The sequence below is a fragment of the Adiantum capillus-veneris genome, chromosome 16, assembly GCF_014529385.1.
Source record: "Adiantum capillus-veneris isolate H3 chromosome 16, ASM1452938v2, whole genome shotgun sequence".
Taxonomy (NCBI): Eukaryota; Viridiplantae; Streptophyta; class Polypodiopsida; order Polypodiales; family Pteridaceae; genus Adiantum; species Adiantum capillus-veneris.
Genome location: NC_140946.1, coordinates 129,435,108 through 129,453,601, shown reverse-complemented (window position 1 = coordinate 129,453,601; position 18,494 = coordinate 129,435,108). Strand labels below are relative to the sequence as shown.

At 44.4% G+C, this 18,494-nt stretch overlaps 1 protein-coding gene and 2 pseudogenes across 2 annotated transcripts; 1 reads left to right on the top strand and 2 right to left on the bottom strand.

The window, feature by feature from the left end:
• Positions 1-4,472: 4,472 nt before the first annotated feature.
• Positions 4,473-6,621, bottom strand: LOC147439861 (uncharacterized). Its single transcript, XM_086485592.1, has one exon. The coding sequence runs from the start codon at positions 6,499-6,501 to the stop codon at positions 4,753-4,755; it is 1,749 nt and encodes a 582-aa protein (XP_086341718.1). The 5' UTR covers positions 6,502-6,621; the 3' UTR covers positions 4,473-4,752.
• Positions 6,622-7,085: 464 nt separating this feature from the next.
• LOC147439860 (uncharacterized) lies at positions 7,086-11,687 on the top strand (annotated as a pseudogene). The gene is made up of 9 exons (XR_015184652.1): positions 7,086-7,227; positions 7,616-8,568; positions 9,439-9,848; positions 9,970-10,172; positions 10,285-10,413; positions 10,506-10,670; positions 10,752-10,892; positions 10,976-11,129; positions 11,216-11,687. The product of XR_015184652.1 is annotated as an uncharacterized LOC147439860 (transcript).
• Positions 11,688-13,334: 1,647 nt separating this feature from the next.
• LOC147439859 (uncharacterized) lies at positions 13,335-17,298 on the bottom strand (annotated as a pseudogene).
• Between the last annotated feature and the right edge of the window lie 1,196 nt (positions 17,299-18,494).

Here is an 18,494-nt window from a genome sequence, read left to right as displayed (position 1 = left end):
TTGCTAGACTTGGTCTTGTAGTCAAATTTGTGGATGACAGATGTATTGTACATGATCTCAGCTTTGGTGATGAAATTGTTGCATCTGGCATATTATGCCGTGGGCTGTATAAGCTCACTTTGTATGACAAGTGTGGACAGAATTTTGCAAATGCAGTTGTGGATTCCAAGGCTATTTCAGATGCAAAACTTTGGCATGCACGTTTTGGTCATCTGAATTTTGCCAGTTTGCTGCGTTTGCAGAAATCTGATATGGTTGCTTCTTTGCCACCTCTTGAAGCACCTGTCAAACATGTTTTTAAGGCTCTATTTTGGGTAAAATGTAGCATTCTAAGTTTCCAAATGATGGTTTAGTAAGGGCCACATACAGGTTGCAGCTTGTGCATAGTGATGTTTGTGGGTCCATGCAAACTCCGTCCTTGGGAAATTACCTGTATGTGACTTTCATTGATGATTACTCCAGGCATGCATGGGCATTTTCGCTTAAAGCGAAGTCCGAAGTTTTTATGTGCTTCAAACAATTTCTGGCTATGGCTGAAAATGTCTCGAAATGTACTATGGGCACCCTCCGTTCCAATCGAGGGAGGGAGTATATGTCTCATGAATTCAATGCATTTTTGGCTAGTCGTGGGATAAAACACCAATGTACAATGCCTTATACGCCTCAGTAAAATGGTGTAGCTAAGAGGAAAAATAGGTCACGAAAATGGCACGATGTATGGTCAAAAATCAAGCTTTGCCGCATTCTTTTTGGCTTGAGGCCATCATGTGTGCCACTTATGTACTTAACAGGTGTCCTACGAAAGCTTTGCAATCTATTACTCCATATGAAGTATGGCATGATAGAAAGCCTTCTATTGAGCACATGCGTGTTTTTGGTTGTTTGGCATATGCTTTGGTGCCACAAACACAACGCAAAAAATTGGATGATAAGGCTATCAAATTTATTTTTGTTGGTTATAGTGCTGAAAGCAAAGGTTACAGGTTGTATCATCCGCAAACAAAGCTTATTTTGGTTTCATGGGATGTAGTGTTTCTGGAAGACTTTGTTTAGCCCTTGCTGTCATGTACTAGAGATAGTATTGTAAGCTCACAGGACATTTATGACACTTTGTTGCCTCTTTTCAGTGGTGGAAGTTAGAATGTAAATCCCAATGAGGTAAATGTACAGCCTATGGGGGTTTTCAAAAATGTTACTGATCAGCCTATTACTGATGCAGATGTACATGATGTACTTGATGAGGAAAGGGCTGAAAATGAGCAGGCTAGAGGTATGCCAAAATGGTCGGTGCATACATTGCACGACGACAATAAATTGGATGCACCTTTGTCTAGTCATACTTGTTCAGGCTCTTGCCATGCATCTTATGCATCAAATTGTTATACTTTGGCTGTGTCTAGCTTACATGATGTTGAGGAACCTTTGTCTTTTGATGAAACACATAATTCAAAAAATTGGATGGCTGCCATGCAATGAGAATATGATGCACTTATAGAAAATGACACATGGAGTTTATGTGATTTGTCTCCTAGCAAAAAAACCATTGCTATGAAGTGGGTTTACAAGTTGAAACGCAAGCCGGATGGTGAAATCGATCGCCATAAGGCTCGACTTGTTGCAAAGGTTTATGCACAACAAACATGAATAGATTATGAAGAGATTTGCTCCCACTTGTCCTATAACTACTGTGCGTTTTCTATGTGCATTGACAACTCATTTTGGTTGGGATGTACATCAATCAGACATTGTTACTGCTTTCTTGAAATGATGACATATTTGAGGAAGTTTATGTAACGTAGCCTCGCGGTTTTGTCAAGAAAGGACAAGAGGACAAAGTATGCAGATGTAAGAAGGCTTTGTATAGGTGGAAGCAATCTCCTCGTGCTTGGTATGAGAAAGCTAACACTCATTTGGTCAAAAGAGGCTTTTGTAACATTCCGACAAAAAGCACATTGTATGTAAAGTGTGAGGGTGATGTACTTCTCATTTTGGTTCTTTATGTAGATGATTTGCTGATCACTGGACCAAATGAGAGACATATTGCTGAATTTAAGACTGATTTGAATGCTACTTTCAAGATGAAAGATTTGGGACAGTTGCATCATTACTTAAGCATAAAGTTTAAGCAATGTGATGCTGGTATTGCCTTGTGTAAGAAAATTTACATAGAGACATTGCTATGTAAGTTTGGACTTGAGGATTGCAAACCTATTGCCACTCCCATGAAATAGGTTTAAAATTGAGTCTTCATGATGCTGGTGATCCTGTAGATGTCACTCTTTACCAAACTGCTGTTGGATGTCTCATTTATGTATGCAACACGAGGCCGGATATTCAGTTTGCAGTCTCACAGGTCAGCAGATTTATGCATAGCCCAGGGTCTAAGCATTTGCAAGCTGTCAAGAGAATTTTTCGCTACCTTAGTGGCACTTTACATCTTGGCTTGTTTTATCCCAAGGGGGAATCATTGCCGCCAGGCTTACAAGCTTTTTCGGACTCAGATTGGCCTGGTTGTTTCGACATGCGAGTGTCCACAAGTGGTTTTTGTTTCATGCTTGGCAGTTCATGTATATCATGGTTGAGCAAGAAACAACCTATTGTGGCCACTTCTAGTTGTGAGGCTGAGTACAGGGCAGTCTTCACAGCTACGGTTGAGTGTGTATGGCTCAGACGTCTTATGGTTGATTTAGGTGTTGGACAGGACACTGCCAACACTATCTACACTGGCAGTCAGAGCGCATTGACAGTTGCGAGGAACCCAATTTTTCATGCTCGCACAAAGCACATCGAGGTGCATCACCACTACATTAGGGAGAGGCTCTCAGCAGGAGAGATCATCTTGGCTTATGTGCCAACACAGGACAACCTTGCAGATCTTTTCACAAAAACATTGTCTGGTGAGAAGGTCGAAGCTTTCCGCAAAGCTTTGGGCTTACTCCCCTTTGTGGACTGATCATGTCCTCAGAGCATGACACTTCCCTTTACTCATGTGCCAGCTCTCGTTCACTGCATCACTCCAGGGGGGATTTGTTACCATATACATGTGGTAGTGATGTGTGTGAACACACTAAGACTGCCAGGGTATTTTTTCCCTCTTTAGGAGGTTTTTCCCCCTGTGCATTGTATATACGTCCATCACTCTAGAGCTATCTATCTTTCCATTGCACACTAAGTAACACACTCTCAGTTGTGTGCCTTGAGCTTCCTTCGTCTTCTCCAAGCTATGTGCGTTTCGCTGCAATCCTAATTCCAACATTTTCTTCTCTCTCTTTATTGTCTCTTAATGTGTTTTATTTGGCTATACCTCCAATCCAATAGACTAGTAGTAACTTCGTTGAATTTTTTTAAAACAACAATTAGATCATCCCAATTTCCAAAAAAACAAAAAGCCTTTCAAAACATCTTAAGTGCACAAGTGACTAGTGAGTTTAGGAAACGAAAAGGCCCATGAAAGTGAAAGATCAAGAGACTTTTTGTGTCCATATAAAGAGTTGGTCGAGTCTATAAAGAGATGGCCGAGTACACATGATTGATAAATATGCTTTTTTTCCCCCTTTAGAATAGTCTTATCTTCTCTCCTCTCTCTTTATTTCTCTCAATGTGTTTTGTTTGGTTGTACCTCCAAGCCACTAGACTAGTAGCAACTTCATTGCAATTAGGTCTTCCCAATCTCGAAAAAAAAAGCCTTTCAAAACATCTTAAGTGCATCAGTGAGTTTAAGAAATGAAAAGGCCCATGAAAATAAAAAATCAAAAGACTTTTTGTGTCCATATAAAGAGATGACCGAATACACATGATTGATACATATGCGTTTTTTTTTTCCCTTTAGCATTTTGTTCTCTTTAGAATGTCCTTGCAATATAAAAATAGAGAATAATTTTGTTTTGAAGCCATTAGGAGAGCTATATATTAAGTGGTCTCTTTATGTAGCTTTATGTAGATGCTAATTACACCAACATGTCCAGGTCAAATCTTCCCATTGTTTGATGCCTAATATCACAAAACTTTTAGGTCGGGAAAAGGGATCAAAGAAAAGGCCGCACTAATTCTATCTAACATTTGAGTAAAGGTGTTAAAATGTGAAGAAATAGCTCAAATTTCTAAAATTCCCTTAGCTAAAGCATAGAAGAAGAAGAATGGTTTTGAGAGAGAGAGAGAGAGAGAGAGAGAGAGAGAGAGAGAGGCTCCTAGGCCCACCCAAGATCCACGAAGGTAATGTGATGAAAGGGATACAATGTGCACCAATTCAACCAGTGTAGCTTGGTCATATAAGAGGGCTTACACACGGTGGGTTTGAAAACTCACCTTCAAACTCACAAAACTATTTCTAAAAGGTACCCTTGATAATAGGCATACCTTCACACTAAATAGTTTTTCAAAAGATTGCGACTCGCACAACAAGTTAAACCGGGTGGGATGAGTAGGAAAAGGGAATTAAGAATAAGGTGTTTACCTTTTTATTACAAGTACCAAGAGTGAAAGTATTCCAACTTTTGCAAAAGTTTGTTTAAAGAAACAGCCTTGCCTACATTCTTGAGATTCTTCTCCAAACTCACCACATGAAGGTGAAGTTTAGCAAAAAAAAACCTTCCATTTTTCTTTTCCAAACCCACCGTGTGAAAGTCTTCTAACCGAGTAGTGCATAATAACATCTGCCCTCTGGCAGGGGTTGGAACCATAGAGTCATGACGTGCGCGTGTGGTTGTGAGATTGCTCAAAAAAGGGAAAGAAAAACATTATACTCTCATTCATTCATTTTGGTCCCCATTCTACAAATCGCTCCAGAAGAGTAAGACCTGATGCCAGAGCCGACACAAAGTAGAGGTCGTCCACGCTGGCGAAATATTGGGCAGGGGTAGCGTTGCGGGCTGCTTCTACACTCACAAAGAGGCGATGCGGGACGAGCGCATGTTGCCGCCGCTGGCACACACCCACCTCTTCAGCTGCCTCCTCAGCGCCATGCATTTGAAGGTACTCTTTGAAAGCACTGCTAAAGTCATGGAATGCTCTGTACCAGTCTAACTCCCCTTGCAGCGTCAGTTTTGTTGTCATCTCCTCCATCCCTCTAATTTGCCCCCTCGGTCGTGCCTTCGTGATTTCGACAGCGGTGATGCCTCCTACATCGAAATAGGTTTTTGCAGGTTTCATGGCGTTATATCGATTACCCCAGTTCATGAAGTAGGTGATCAGTATTGGTTCGATTGGAGAAGACAATGGCTCAGCCAGCAGGGGCCCCCAGTCAATGAGAACTCGCTTCACTCCCTCATAGCTTTCGTCTGCGATGTTGCTTGTGTCTATGCGATGAAATGTAGGGATAGGCCTCTGCCTACGAAAGTCTCCGGCAAGCTTTGTCGCCGCCATATCCGTGAGGATGAAGGTGACGTTGCATTGCATCCATTTTTGTATGAAATTGTGAAGTTTGTCTCTGATATGGAAAAACAAGCACCCGTAAAGATCCATGGAGGGCACACCATGCTGAAGCCCGGCGGCCAGCATCTGCCTCAAGTCCCAGCCGTGTAAAGGGTCACTTCCACCATCGCCGAGTGCCCAGCCGACGGAAGGCAGGAGAAGAAAGCGATTGGCCTGATTGATCATATGCTTGTCCAGATCCACAGCTAATGGTATTACAACCCCTGTTTGCCTAAAGTGATTCCAAGCCACGCGATGGGATGGGCGCTGGCAGCCCATTCTCCTCTCCACAAGCACAGGTCGCCCTTCCATGATTTTAGTGCGCGATGCTTTTGCCTGTGAAAGTGGTATGCAGTTGTCGCATAAGCTCTGCAAGGTCCCCAGGCATTGTTTGTGCAGCTTGGCAACGAGGCAAGGAGGCCCGGAAGACCGCCCAAAAGAGGACGATGAATGGTGATAATCACCCCTGGCAGGCCAGGCGAGTACGCGCTCTGCAATAGCCATGGTGGCGTGAAGCTGAGCGGGTGTGAGAGCTAGGGAATACCACAAGGCGATGACTGCATCGATGGCCTCATCGCCGTGGAGACGAAGGAGCTCCAGCATGAGGAAATTTCGCACCACCACTTTGGGGTTGATGTCATTCAGATGGACAGTGATGCTGCCATGGAAGCTGGCATCAGGGAGCTGGCAGAGGGTCTCAATAACGTTGCGAAGGTCTCCACTAGCAGCGAAGCATAGGCGCAATGGCAAGGGACGATCATCATGATCAGAATTAGCTGGGCAAACTGCGCCCAGCAAGCCATAGGCTGGCACATTACCCCACAGACGTTCCTCCAAGGGGTTCGGCCCTATATTACCGAGACAGGGAGGTAAGCGTCCCTCCCTCATCCAGGCCAGACCATCGCCTTTGATGAGGTTGGATCTACAGAGCAGCTTGTGACGGTGCCAGTGCTGCCGCTGGCAGTCTTTGCTGCAATAGCCCACCAGTTTACAATCCTTGCAAAATTTTGGGGCCTGCTTGCCGCAAGGCGAATTAGCACAGAGTGGCACAACCAAAGGTTCCCCATTCAGCCCTGACCCAAGTCCCCCCATCAATCTATTACACTCATGCCACCACCTGCATACTGCATATAGGATCTCTCTCTCTCTCTTCCCATCAGGCTAGGCTATTATATCGGCGTACAGCTCGAGCGTGAAGGGAGCGTGAAGGCTTACGCACCCTTTTATACTAGGCCTAGCTTCAGCCTTCACCCCTTCATCGTGACTTCTTTTTATTTTTCAAGCACAAAAGGTGACAAACCCGCCCCCCCTCAGCACTAAGGGGCACGGGAGCTTTAAGGATGCTCACGCAGTGGGATCAAGGGCGCGGAAGTGGGGCGCGGTGATTGATGGCATCGGGGTGCTACATGTGGCAAAAAAAAGTAAACTTGGACGGGTTTTGGTAAACGGGGGCGTCGAGAGGTAAACTCGGACGCGAGGGTGATGTGGACAGGAAACGTGGCGCGAATGGGCAGAGGTGGAGTCCCAGGTGGCAAATGGTGGTGGGGATGGGCTGAGGTGGGCGGCCTGCACTTCATGATACATCGTACGTCGCATGCATGCGGATGGAAGCCCGAGGATGGGGGGTGAGTGACTGTGTTTAGGGCATTCAAGCAGAGGGAGTTTTGTTGCTAGCTGATGCGAGAGGGCCTGGGGGAGGGCCTGCATTGCGTTAGACGAGCCATCTGGGGCCTCTAGACCAATCTACACAGACGAAGATTAGAGCCAGGTGGAGATTGTGGCGCAGGTACAGATTGGGACGGTAGGCGGGATCACCAGGTATGTGTGTGTGTTGTGTGTGTGTGTGTGTGTGTGACACCGCCCCAAAACCACCTCCAAGAAAATATGTTTTTATCGTCTGTTGCTTGTCATGTTGCATCACACACACACACACACACACACACACACTCTCTCTCTCTATGAGCCTACGGACAACAACAATTTTGTAGAGAACCGGGCAGCAGGTTTGTGTGTGTGTGTGGAAGAGAGAGAGAGAGAGAGAGAGAGAGAGAGCTGTGTCCCGATGCCTTCTGCTTCATGCATATTTTTGCCAACATGAGTCGTCCTGCTTGTCCGTTATGGTGCTTGCAAGCATGTTGCCATGCTATGATGAATGGCTGCTGGTGTTTCTTACAATAAAACGTTCATTGTATGGTGATCACCACAGGAAAAACTATGGCGCCAAGAAGGCCACATCAAGAGGTGCAGGCAAAGAAGCTAGTTGGAAAGAAGCATGGGTCAGATCTCGGGAGGGGCAGGGGGGAGGCTTCGCCTGTAAAAGTTCCTCGTTGTAGCCCTCGGCTAAGGGAGAAGGAGTTAAAGCAAACGGAGAATCAGCCTTCTCCATGCTCAGGCAATATGGCCCAAGTGGAGACACCAAAATCAGCGAATCCGCGCCTAAGAAAGAAGTTGGAAGGCATGTTTGAAGAGCTTCATCAGAATGAAAACGAAGTGGATGAGAAGAAGGCTAGAAGAGCTAAGGCAAACGAAAAGAACCTTGATAAAGAAAAAGTTGGTGAAGGCAAGAGGGATCAGCCGTGTGTCGAGACGGTGGGCGACGGAGCGCAAAACAATATGGATTCTTTGAAGGGAGAAGGAGATAGGGACATTGGTGCATCTTCAGCCATGGCTGAACCCTTGCCATATGTTGAGGTCTTCTTGCATGATGGAAGGCTTGCACGGCAATGTCGGGCGAGCGATCATTGTCCTCAGCAGTTCCACTTTGAGTTGGTTCGATTGCGGATGGAGAGGCATCTAAAGACAGAGCATGGGCTTGATGTGGTCATTCCCCTTCGCAAGGGAGGTAGGCGTTCCAATGCTGAATTGGGCTCAAGAGCAAAACCGCCAAATGCAAGAGACAGTGCACAATGGCACAAGCAAGCGAAGATGCGCTTCGAGGATAGAGATAGGAAGTTTGCATTAAATCTGAAAAAAACAGAAAGCCTTCATCGTCTTCGGGCAACTGAGAAGTGAGATAAGCTCAGGCCTGAGTTTAGAAGAGTCTCAAAGGTAGATTTTGTTGAGAAGATTGTCAAAGAGCGCATGGCAACCTACCTCGCGTCCTCAAAAGAGCGCATGGATGGCATTCAGCAGCGAATCGACGAAGGCTATGAAAAGAATGTGAGTACCATGGCCACTCCTTCGAGTTTACATATTATTGCATCATGCTTTATTATTACATTTGGTGTTGCATGTTTGCTTTGTTAGTCATAGTTCACTTGAAGGTGGATTGTTTGCCCGAATGGGGTCCTAGTTTATTGAGACGGGTTTAGGTCCACATTGAAATTTCTCCCGTTAAATGGATGATTTAGGCATAATGACCTTGGAGATTATCCTTGCAAACCATTTACCATTAATGAGTTGAGGCATATGGCATGTTTGCTTGCCTAGTCCCAGCTTATCTTAAGGTGCATTGTTTGCTAGAAGTTGTCCTAGTTTATTGAAAAACTCATGGTGACTCTACCAAGTTTACATATTATTGCAGCATGGCTTATTACTACATTTGTTGTGGCATGTTTGCTTGCATGGTCCACTTTGTTGTGGCATCCTAGTTCAAGGTGGATTTTTTGCCCAAAAGAGGCCTAGTTTACTGAGAGCAGTTTAGATTCACATTGCACTAGATCCCGTTTGAATGGCTAATTTAGGCCCGATGAAGTCTATGACTACTTGTGTTAAGGCATGTTTGCTTTCTTGGTCCGAGTTTACAAGGCAATGCATTAATTACTTGTGGTTGAGGTATGTTTGCTTTCTTCGTCCTAGTTTACAAGGCGGGGCATTGTTTGCTGGTAGTTGTCCTAGTTTACCGGTGGCTTTCGGAGGGATTTTAAGCTAATTCTCGACGTCTTGATTGAAATCATTTTATGTAAAATTGCTTGTTTCTTACAGGCTTCTTGTGGTTTTATTTGGTGCTGGTTTTTTGGCTACATTCATGTGAACATGCTGGGTTCAATGGGGGACTAACTTGTGGTTTTATTTGGTGATTGAATGCAGAGGCGGCTCAAGGTTTACCTCCTTGGTTAAATGTCATGATGGATGACATTGAGGACAGCCAGCCCATGGACAACTTCAAGGGCAAGGAGCTAGAGGAAGAAGAGGAGGATGCGGATGATTTTCAGTCGGACCGAGAAGATGAAGAGGCTGGACATTATGAGTGGATGGAGGATGAAGACATCAAGGAGGATAAAGATGGCCAAGAAGACAAAGAGGAATGCAGGGAGGAGGAGGGGGGAGCAAGCAACGCGAAAGAGGACTCCGCTGACTCGACTTCCCTTGGGCTTGGAGATACACCGCCCTCACTGCCTCTTGAGATTGTGGACACAAAGGAGGTGCCTGCTGCAAATACAGATACATTTAGCCGTTTTGCATCCATGACGCTCAATGTTGATCTTGTGCACGAGGAGGTAGTGGGACATCTTCCTAATTGCAGAAGTGGCATGCATTATTTGGTTGTTATTCCTGGCAGGTTTAGGGTGTCAAATTTGTTCGAATGATTTGGCATAAAATCTTCTTTTAACCATGCAGGGAATTGTGAAACAACATAGACCAAAGCTGCAAATTTGTTCGTCAATGAAGACCCGGGTTGTTGTTGATGTCTCATCTCCACCTGGTGCAGCGGCAACCACACATTTGTCTCTGAATTTTGCCATACAAAATGGTCAGTTAAGAGTTATGGAAGAAGGGGGAGGTAGGGTTGTCACGACACGAGGAAACATCGCAGCTGCCAAGTGGGTACAAGTCATGAGCCAGTTCTTACTGTTTGTTTGCTTGCTGGTTTTTTGGGCCTCTTCTTCTTCTATAAAACTTGTACGTTAAGCCTTGATTGTTATCGCATGTTAGGCTTGGCTCTTTTGCATGCATTACTTTCACCTACGACCGGTTCAAGTTATCAGTTAATGTAGATCAGCGATTAGTAACTGACATATTGCGTGGCGAGGCCAGTAGTAGGACTATTGACTTGTTTGGCCAGTAAGTTCTCTCTTGCCCCGATCATTGTAAATGGCTATACGCACATATAGGATTGCATGTGTTTTAATTTGGAAACTGAAATCTTTGCACAGGTGGATGGAGCACACCTTGCTTCCGACCATCCTAAGGAAAGTACACTTTGTCGATTCGCTTTGGTTTACGATGGAGGGACGTATTCTGTCCAATTTTCTTCAGCGGCAATTTAGCGGTGTTGACATGTCAGAGCTGGTCTTTTGCTTTTGGCCAGTCATTTGCAGGTATTTCAGGGTGACATAATGCTTTGTATGGTGAATTCTGAACTACTTCTCATTCGTAACACTAACAATGTGTGCTTGAAGGCATCACTGGACTCTTTTTGCTCTCTACCTGAATAGGGGAGCAAGGCTCCTCCGATTGCCTGGCAAGAAGCACTATCTGATTCATTTTGATTCCCTCAAGGGTTTGACAAACCCTTTTGAGTGCCTAGAGCAAGTGCAAAGGTTGGTTTTCATCATGTGATTGTTGTGCCCAACAGATGTGATTAAATTCAGCTAACCTGGTTTTTTGTATGGCTGTGCCTTAGTGGCCTTCGAAGCCTGGCAGAATTTGTACATGACAACGATGTTCGACGTGCTTTGGCTGATTCCAAGGAAGAGATTGAGCTCAAAGTTGTGGATGTGCCTCAGCAGACAAATGTGATCGATCGATTGCGGATTTTATGTCATGAGGATCATGAGGTGAGATCATGCTACATTGTGCAATAGTGTCGACAGGTTGTTAGGGAGGGTCATTGCATGGACTAACATACGACACTGTTCAGCAGGGAACTGATTGCAGGTGGATTGGAAGACAGGCCTGGGCGACATTGGCTTACAAAGGATTGGTTCGAGGACGTGGACGTATGCACTCTGAGGGTGCAGCTGCATGATTGGTGCTTACGTTGTTTGGCGGAGGTCTAGAGACGCATGAGCAATAGCACGCTCGGGGGCTGGTGTTTTGGGAGCATATCCAGCATATGAACTCAATTGACACTATACTTATACAACGGTGTACTTTATGGATTTTGAACCCTCCATTTTGAGCGGATCTAAGTGAATGTTTTTTTTTGTGGATGGCTTACCTAGCTACGCATTTATGCGCAATGTAGCACACCCTTTGGATGTTTTAATTAAGTCTACATAATGATCAGCCTTACGTTTCAATCTCATTGTCAATTGATCGGTCGTAGTGGTGTTATTTTGTCAATTTACAATTGCTCATTATGGGTTGTGGTATGTGTTGGTACCATTCATGAATGTGGTTAAGTTGAATCAGCTGAAATGACCCGGCTTAGGTGTTGTGGTGAGATGTTATTGGTGGCTGTTAGTATTGCTAAGGTGTTTGGAGCATGCATATATTCTATTTTTATATCTCTTTAAGGGTGGTTGTTGGCTCGGATTGCGTTGTGGGTGTTGAGAAGCTCCATGAGTGGTGAGAGCGTGACATTGTCATAGCCTTTATTGTAGTCCAAGTGGGGTATTTGTTGAGTTTACACATATGGATTTCCTTTGCTTCAGATTTAGCAAGCAGGTTGAACACATTTTAAGCTCGTCGTAGCTAAGTTTTGTGTACATTTGTTGGAATCTCTTTCTTGTCAGAATGTCAGCAATTGAAACTCTCCCTCTCTCTTTTTAATGTTTTGATAATCTGATTGCTCATAGAGAATAACAACTCGTAACTTCCAAATTTTATCTTTGGTAGATTTATGTATCCTCGGAAAAGCAAAGGTGCTTGTATTAAAAATGACAAACTGACAACCCTTTGTTGGCATACCATGTAGGCACATTGTGGTTGCAAACTTAAAGGATGATACATAGTATTTGTGTGCATTGGCAGAGTATTTATTTTGTTCGATGGATTAAATTGTCACCTGACCAATCAAACAAATGCATGGCCAGATTATACATACGAATATTGATTATACATACGAATAGTGCAACCAAGGAGTGAAGTTCGTCGCCAAGATGTTAGTGCTACAAGCCCATGATGCAGCACAAAGTTCATCTCGGCATTGGTGAGTGAAAAATGCATCATATAAATGCAAAGGCATTATGCACTACATGGTTATGACACAAAGCCTAACAGAAAAACATCTCAAACCTTGCACCTTGAATGGTCAAAATACGGTGAAAGTATACGAAGGAGCCACTCTTTGCAAGGGTCTATGCTGCCCAACATAAGTCACTGCAGTAAGCATTCACTTTCTCTAGACTCTTAAGCATGAACCGGCTTCAAACATACCATAATGCTCACCAAATCTAGTGGGAAACCAGCCGCAGTGCCCAAGAATGGTCAAACAAAACATCAGCCTTCCATCCCTAGTAACGTAAATAGTCGGTGACCGTAAATGTCTTGATCTCTGGTGCGGCACACACCTCATATATGGGCGGCAAAACAACTCACTCGCATGTATGGCAAGAATCCAAAAAACATCAAAAAATAAAAAAGGAAATCAACCCTCTAACCTAGAAACTGTAAATTGTTGGATGCCATAAATGCCATTGATGCTTCGGATACCAAAAACTGTAAATACTCATATACCAAAAACGCTAAATGTTTGCAAGTGAAATCAGCTGAGAAATCAGATCAGCCTCAATGCCATCCAATTAGGGCAGCCCTAGTGCTCAGAGATCGTACACAATCGGATAAGAAAAATTGGCTGGCAAAACAAGACATACATTTAGCAACAACCCATCCATGACTCTCACAAAAGGTCAGTTTCAATGCCATCCACTTAGAGCAGTCGTAGTCCATAGAGATCGTACACAATTTACAGGAGAAATGCATCAAGTTGGTAGCTGAAATGAGCTCATGACACATTGGCAGAATAACTTTTCGAAACCCAGCTGTAACGCTCACGCACGATCAAGCAAGATGCCATCCAAAAAGATCGGCCTAATAGCCTAAACAAGGTAAATAGTCATCAACCAAACATATTGGAAGTCTGCAGATGGAATCAGCTCACAACTTGCTCCCAAAACAACCCACCCAATCAGTCCAAAGATAGTTGCAAATGGGCTCACAAGTGCCTGCCGAACGCTCACAAACTGGTAATCAAATCAGCCCAGCAGATTGCATAAGGGAGAAAAAAGCTACATGTCTCTCATGTAGAGAGAACCATTCGTTGCTGGGACGCAAGGACTGCCTCGAGTATTGACCCATCAAGCAAGCAGATTGTGAAGCTTCTGTCTTCTGTGGGAACCTTGCCAGCTTTGCAACAGACAATCATCCCTTTTTGGATGCTCTCACCAAAGAGGGTGACATGACGATTAAGCAAGCTCGACTCTGCTCCACCTGGGGCATGTTTGAGCAATAACGGAAGGAGGGCATGTCATGTATGGCATGAAATGCTCTCCAATGGATCGAGCATGAGAGTTTTGTTGCAACAATGAGTACAATGTATTCGAGGCTTTCTTTGAAAGCGGACTCGACTCCGTCCACGCTGATGCTTGTGTCGCAAAACACCAGTAGTTGGACCTTTAGATGGTGGCAGGTCGGCCTCGAGAACCTGTTCCTTGCTGGCTCCACTTGCTTCTACGGGCATCCCATGCCCGAGTCGAGTTAGAGTAACGTGAGCTTGGACTTGCTTGATCGAGCCCTTTGTTGGTAGCTCAATCTTCTTTGGGATGATCAAGGCGGCGAGACTATTTCGTGAAAGATTTAGTTGCATTAGTATGGCTGGATTCAAAGAGCTATCACATTGCACCAACTGCTCTTCTAGACTCTGCAACATGCTTCTCATGTCATAGATGCAGCTACCAATCTCATTGTCTATGTTGTGGACAATTGTCTCAGCTACATCGAAATTGTCATGCTCTAGTGCTATATTATCTTCCCCTGCTCCAACTATGGGTTGTAGGTCCACATGGCTCAAAGCTTGAACGCTATCTACGATGGGGAGAACTTCGTGAAGATGAGGAAAGTGCCTCTCAATTATCAGTCGAAGGCCATATAGATGCTTACATTCTGATCCCCAATCCGCACAATCGCAGTAGTTGGATTGCATGCTCACATGATACCAGTTTGAGGCCGAAGTAGTGCTAAGGACTTTGAATCGCATGTGTCCTTCCTCTATCACTTCGAGGGTGCTTGGATCTGCTTCAAATCGTTTAAGAATCGATTCGCCTGCCGCTAGCTTGGCTGTATGTTGCTTGCTTGATCCAAAACGACTAAAACGCCCGGAATCAGCTCTTACCAATCTCCTGCTTTTGCTTGAAGAATTCGAGAAGTGTTCCCCCAATATATGTCCCATGCACTGAATCGCCCACCAATGCATTCAACAAGACCAACAGAGACCTGTTTATCTGTGCATTTAGCAAGGTATACTTGACATATTTCCATAATGGTTCAACCAAGTTTGTAGTATCCACATTCCCATGCTGAAATAGACGACCGAATCTTGGCCAACGGCTTCGCCACATGCATGTGCTGCCACACCAGCCAGTGGATACATACCGTCGAATATTTTCATGTGCCTGATACACCTGCAATAGCTCATCGCACCTTGCATCAAATATATCCCTCACTTGTTGCATGCATCAAATTCGACATGCGATTGTACACATCATCGCGCTTGTCCTTAGGGACCTATGCACAACAACGCCATGTGAGTACGACAGTCAATTTGTAGACATGAGGTGACACAAAGAACACATCAAAGAAATGACCAGCTACCTGGGGCAATAGGTTCTCAACCCATGCCTTCTTGACATGAAACCAGCATAGCAAAACTTTGCATGCGACTTGTTGCCGCCTTCCATCCTCGTCTTCTCTCCAGCAAAAAGAATCTTGATCCACAACCTTGAGGATGGCTTCGAGCTCTTGCTGGCTCTTATCAATGACAATGGCTGTGGGCCGAACGTCACCTAACCTTGCAAAGATAATCTTGAACGTGAGCTCTAGGGCCACCTTTTCCTGGCTGGTACCCACATCATTGCTGCATAACATTAGCCATATCAGAATCCCTATGCCGTTTTGGTTTGGCAAGACTGCACCATAGAGCGGTAGACCATAAATGTTTGTCTTGAAAGTGCTATCCACGGCCCATGAGTTCCGACGAGAGAAACGAAGAGCGACTTGTAGCATCCACTCGTCTTGAATGAGGAGGATGAATGGCCGCTTGTTCTCATCAGGGTTTTGGGGACTGTAAGGCTGCACAAAGATTACCTGTCCATACGAGAAGTATACTTGAGGATGCATGCTCACCCATCCAGCTTAAGAAGTTGAGAATGTAGTATTACCTTCTTCAATTCTTGCAAACGTAGAGCCTCGGCAAGCATCGCACCCCATTCAGTACCTACAGAGTTACCTACAGTCAAAAAAAATGTTGGATCAAATGCTATCAAAACTCAGCAGAGAAAAGGCTTCTTAGAAATTCTAATAGCAAGCTAAGTACCACGAGTGCGCATTTGATGAAATAGCATTTGCACCTCTTTTGGTATCATACAAAATCTGTAGATTACACGATCCAGCTCAGATGCATTTACCATGTGAAACCTTTCCTTGGAGATCGACATTTTGGCGACATGGCGGCACATCCCAACATCAAACAAATCATCCATACAGCATGCAACTACAGTTGAATGCACCGGCAAGTGGTAAAGGTCAGCACGTGAGCCAGGTATGTGCCCGGTGTGATCGCCATGGATTGTGATAGTCACCCTATCACCATCATGACAGTGTTGAACCACCAGCCTAAATAGGCACCCACACCTCTTTGACTTTCGTTGTCGCCGCTTATCCGCACCTCTCCGATCTATGCTTCCACCTCGATGGCAAATGTATTCTTGTAGCCACTTATATGCTCTATGCCTCTTTGAAGATTTGACTAGGACCAGCCGTGTGTGATGCTTTATCATGATTCTTGTCAACTGTTGCTCGACTTGAGATGTTGTTGTCTCGATTGAAGAGGTTGGGCAATTTGCGGTTCTGCTACTAATAGGCATCGCAACTACATCACAATCAATAATCTTCTCTTTTAGTAAGCATCCACATGCAGTGATTGAGTCTTTTATGTAATCAAGAGGCAACCCATGTTGTCTCTTGTCTGTACACCATTCCTTCTGGACGGCCTTGAGAGTGGCAGCCACTCCAAGATGATTGTCATGTGTCAAAGGGCAATGGGCTGCATGAACAATATGTGCCCAATCTTCCATAAAGGCAACCTTTAGGCCAGTAGATTTCAAGTGCAGGCAGCCTATTTCCAGCCCTATACCTGGACAAAGCATCAAGGAGTCTTTCATCCTATTCCACTTCTTTAAATCAAACAATCCCCGAACATCGATCGCTTGAAGCATTGCTAGTGACATGGTCTCTGTCCCTCCCAAATCTTTGGCCATTAAGGAGTACGTCATCTCGTCGAAGGAGAAAAATGTTTTTGATGTGTATGAAGACAGATCTAAGGCAACCCAAGAGCATTGCGAATGCCAACATGCGACTGAGCTGGGACTAGCTCCATTGTTCTGTGGCCAGTAATCCATGCCATTATCCTCGTTGATTGGCCAGTCATCTGACGATTCTCCTTCAGTCGTTGTTTCACCATTGAAATATCCACTCAATGGCCGGTCTTCGATTACATCGATGGGAGGCATCTAATACACAACATCTCTGTCTCTTTGTCTCTCTCTCTCTCTCTCTCTCTCTCACACACACACACACACACACACACACACACACACACACACTACCTGGTTCAAATCCATGCTCCCTTTGAGCTTCCAATCTCCTACAGAGTCTTCATCTGATTACTGTCTCAGATACCAGCCTCCCCTTCTCCTGCTCTCATCTCACCTCCGATTATCTCTGATTACCCTGCATTCCTGCGAGGGCAAATTTGAAAACGGGATGCCCGCGTGAAAGTAATGCCATGTTGGCCCACCATTTTCCACCTGGGACTCCACCTCAGCCCATTCGCGCCATGTTTCCTGTCCACGTCACCCTCCCGTCCGAGTTTACCTCCCGGCGCCCCCGTTTACCAAAACCCGTCCAAGTTTACTTTTTTTTTTTGCCACGTGTAGCGCCCCGATGCCATCAATCACCGCGTCCCACTTCCGCGCCCTTGATCCCACCGCTTGAGCTTCCTTAAAGCTCCCATGCCCCTTAGTGCTAAGGCCCCCCCCCCCCCCCCCCAAAACCCCCCCACCACAAGCACTAAAGGGCGCACTGTCTTCAATGGAGCCCCCGCCATGGGATCCACTACACTGAACTCAAGGCGGGAAGCACAAGACTCACAGGTCCGTTCGATTTTGACAAGAAGAAAACAAGTGATAAAATCACAAGGCCTGCCAAATTAAGAAAACTAATAAAGAACATGAAAGTGAAACAAAAAACTACTAGGATGGTAATCATATTGATCCATAGAGAAAGTGATTTACAGATAACATCATAAATGTTGACCACGATGAAGGATTGAAGAGTATCAAAGTGGTATTTTGATAGGATAAACACAAACATAATGTATGGAATCATGCCAGGCCTGATAAAATTTTCTTTTTGAGATGCAATTTTTAAAGTACCCTTTCATATGCTTTGTGTAATGCAATCAATTTATATAATTTTTCATATATATCGTTAACTTAAAGATATAAACACAAAAAATGATAGGCAATTTTGAGATTCTAGCATGTCAAATGACATGAGTTTTTTTTAAAGCACATGTTTTGATAGGCAAAATAGCCATTGACAAAAAAAAAGGTCAATTTTAGGCCTTGATCTAGGGCTAGATCCCACTTTAAAATCTCTACGACTCTAAGCTTTTAAAAAAAACATAAGCATAGTGAATTGAATTAAAAAAACACTCTTAAGCTCTACACCCTAAGCTTTAGATCCCTATGCTCTACACCCCACTTTAAAAATTCTACATTTTTAAGCTCTAGAGCGCCTTTTACAAATTAAAACTGTAGATCCCTAAGTTGTAAATCCCACTTAAAAAGCTTTAAAGTTCTAAGTTAGTAAGCCCTAAAACTCTAACGTCTCGGGGTGACCCTCCCCCTACCTGTGGATCCATGTAACATTGTCACTTTCTTTAATTCAAATTTTTACCTTCTACTTAAAAAAATTCTAGT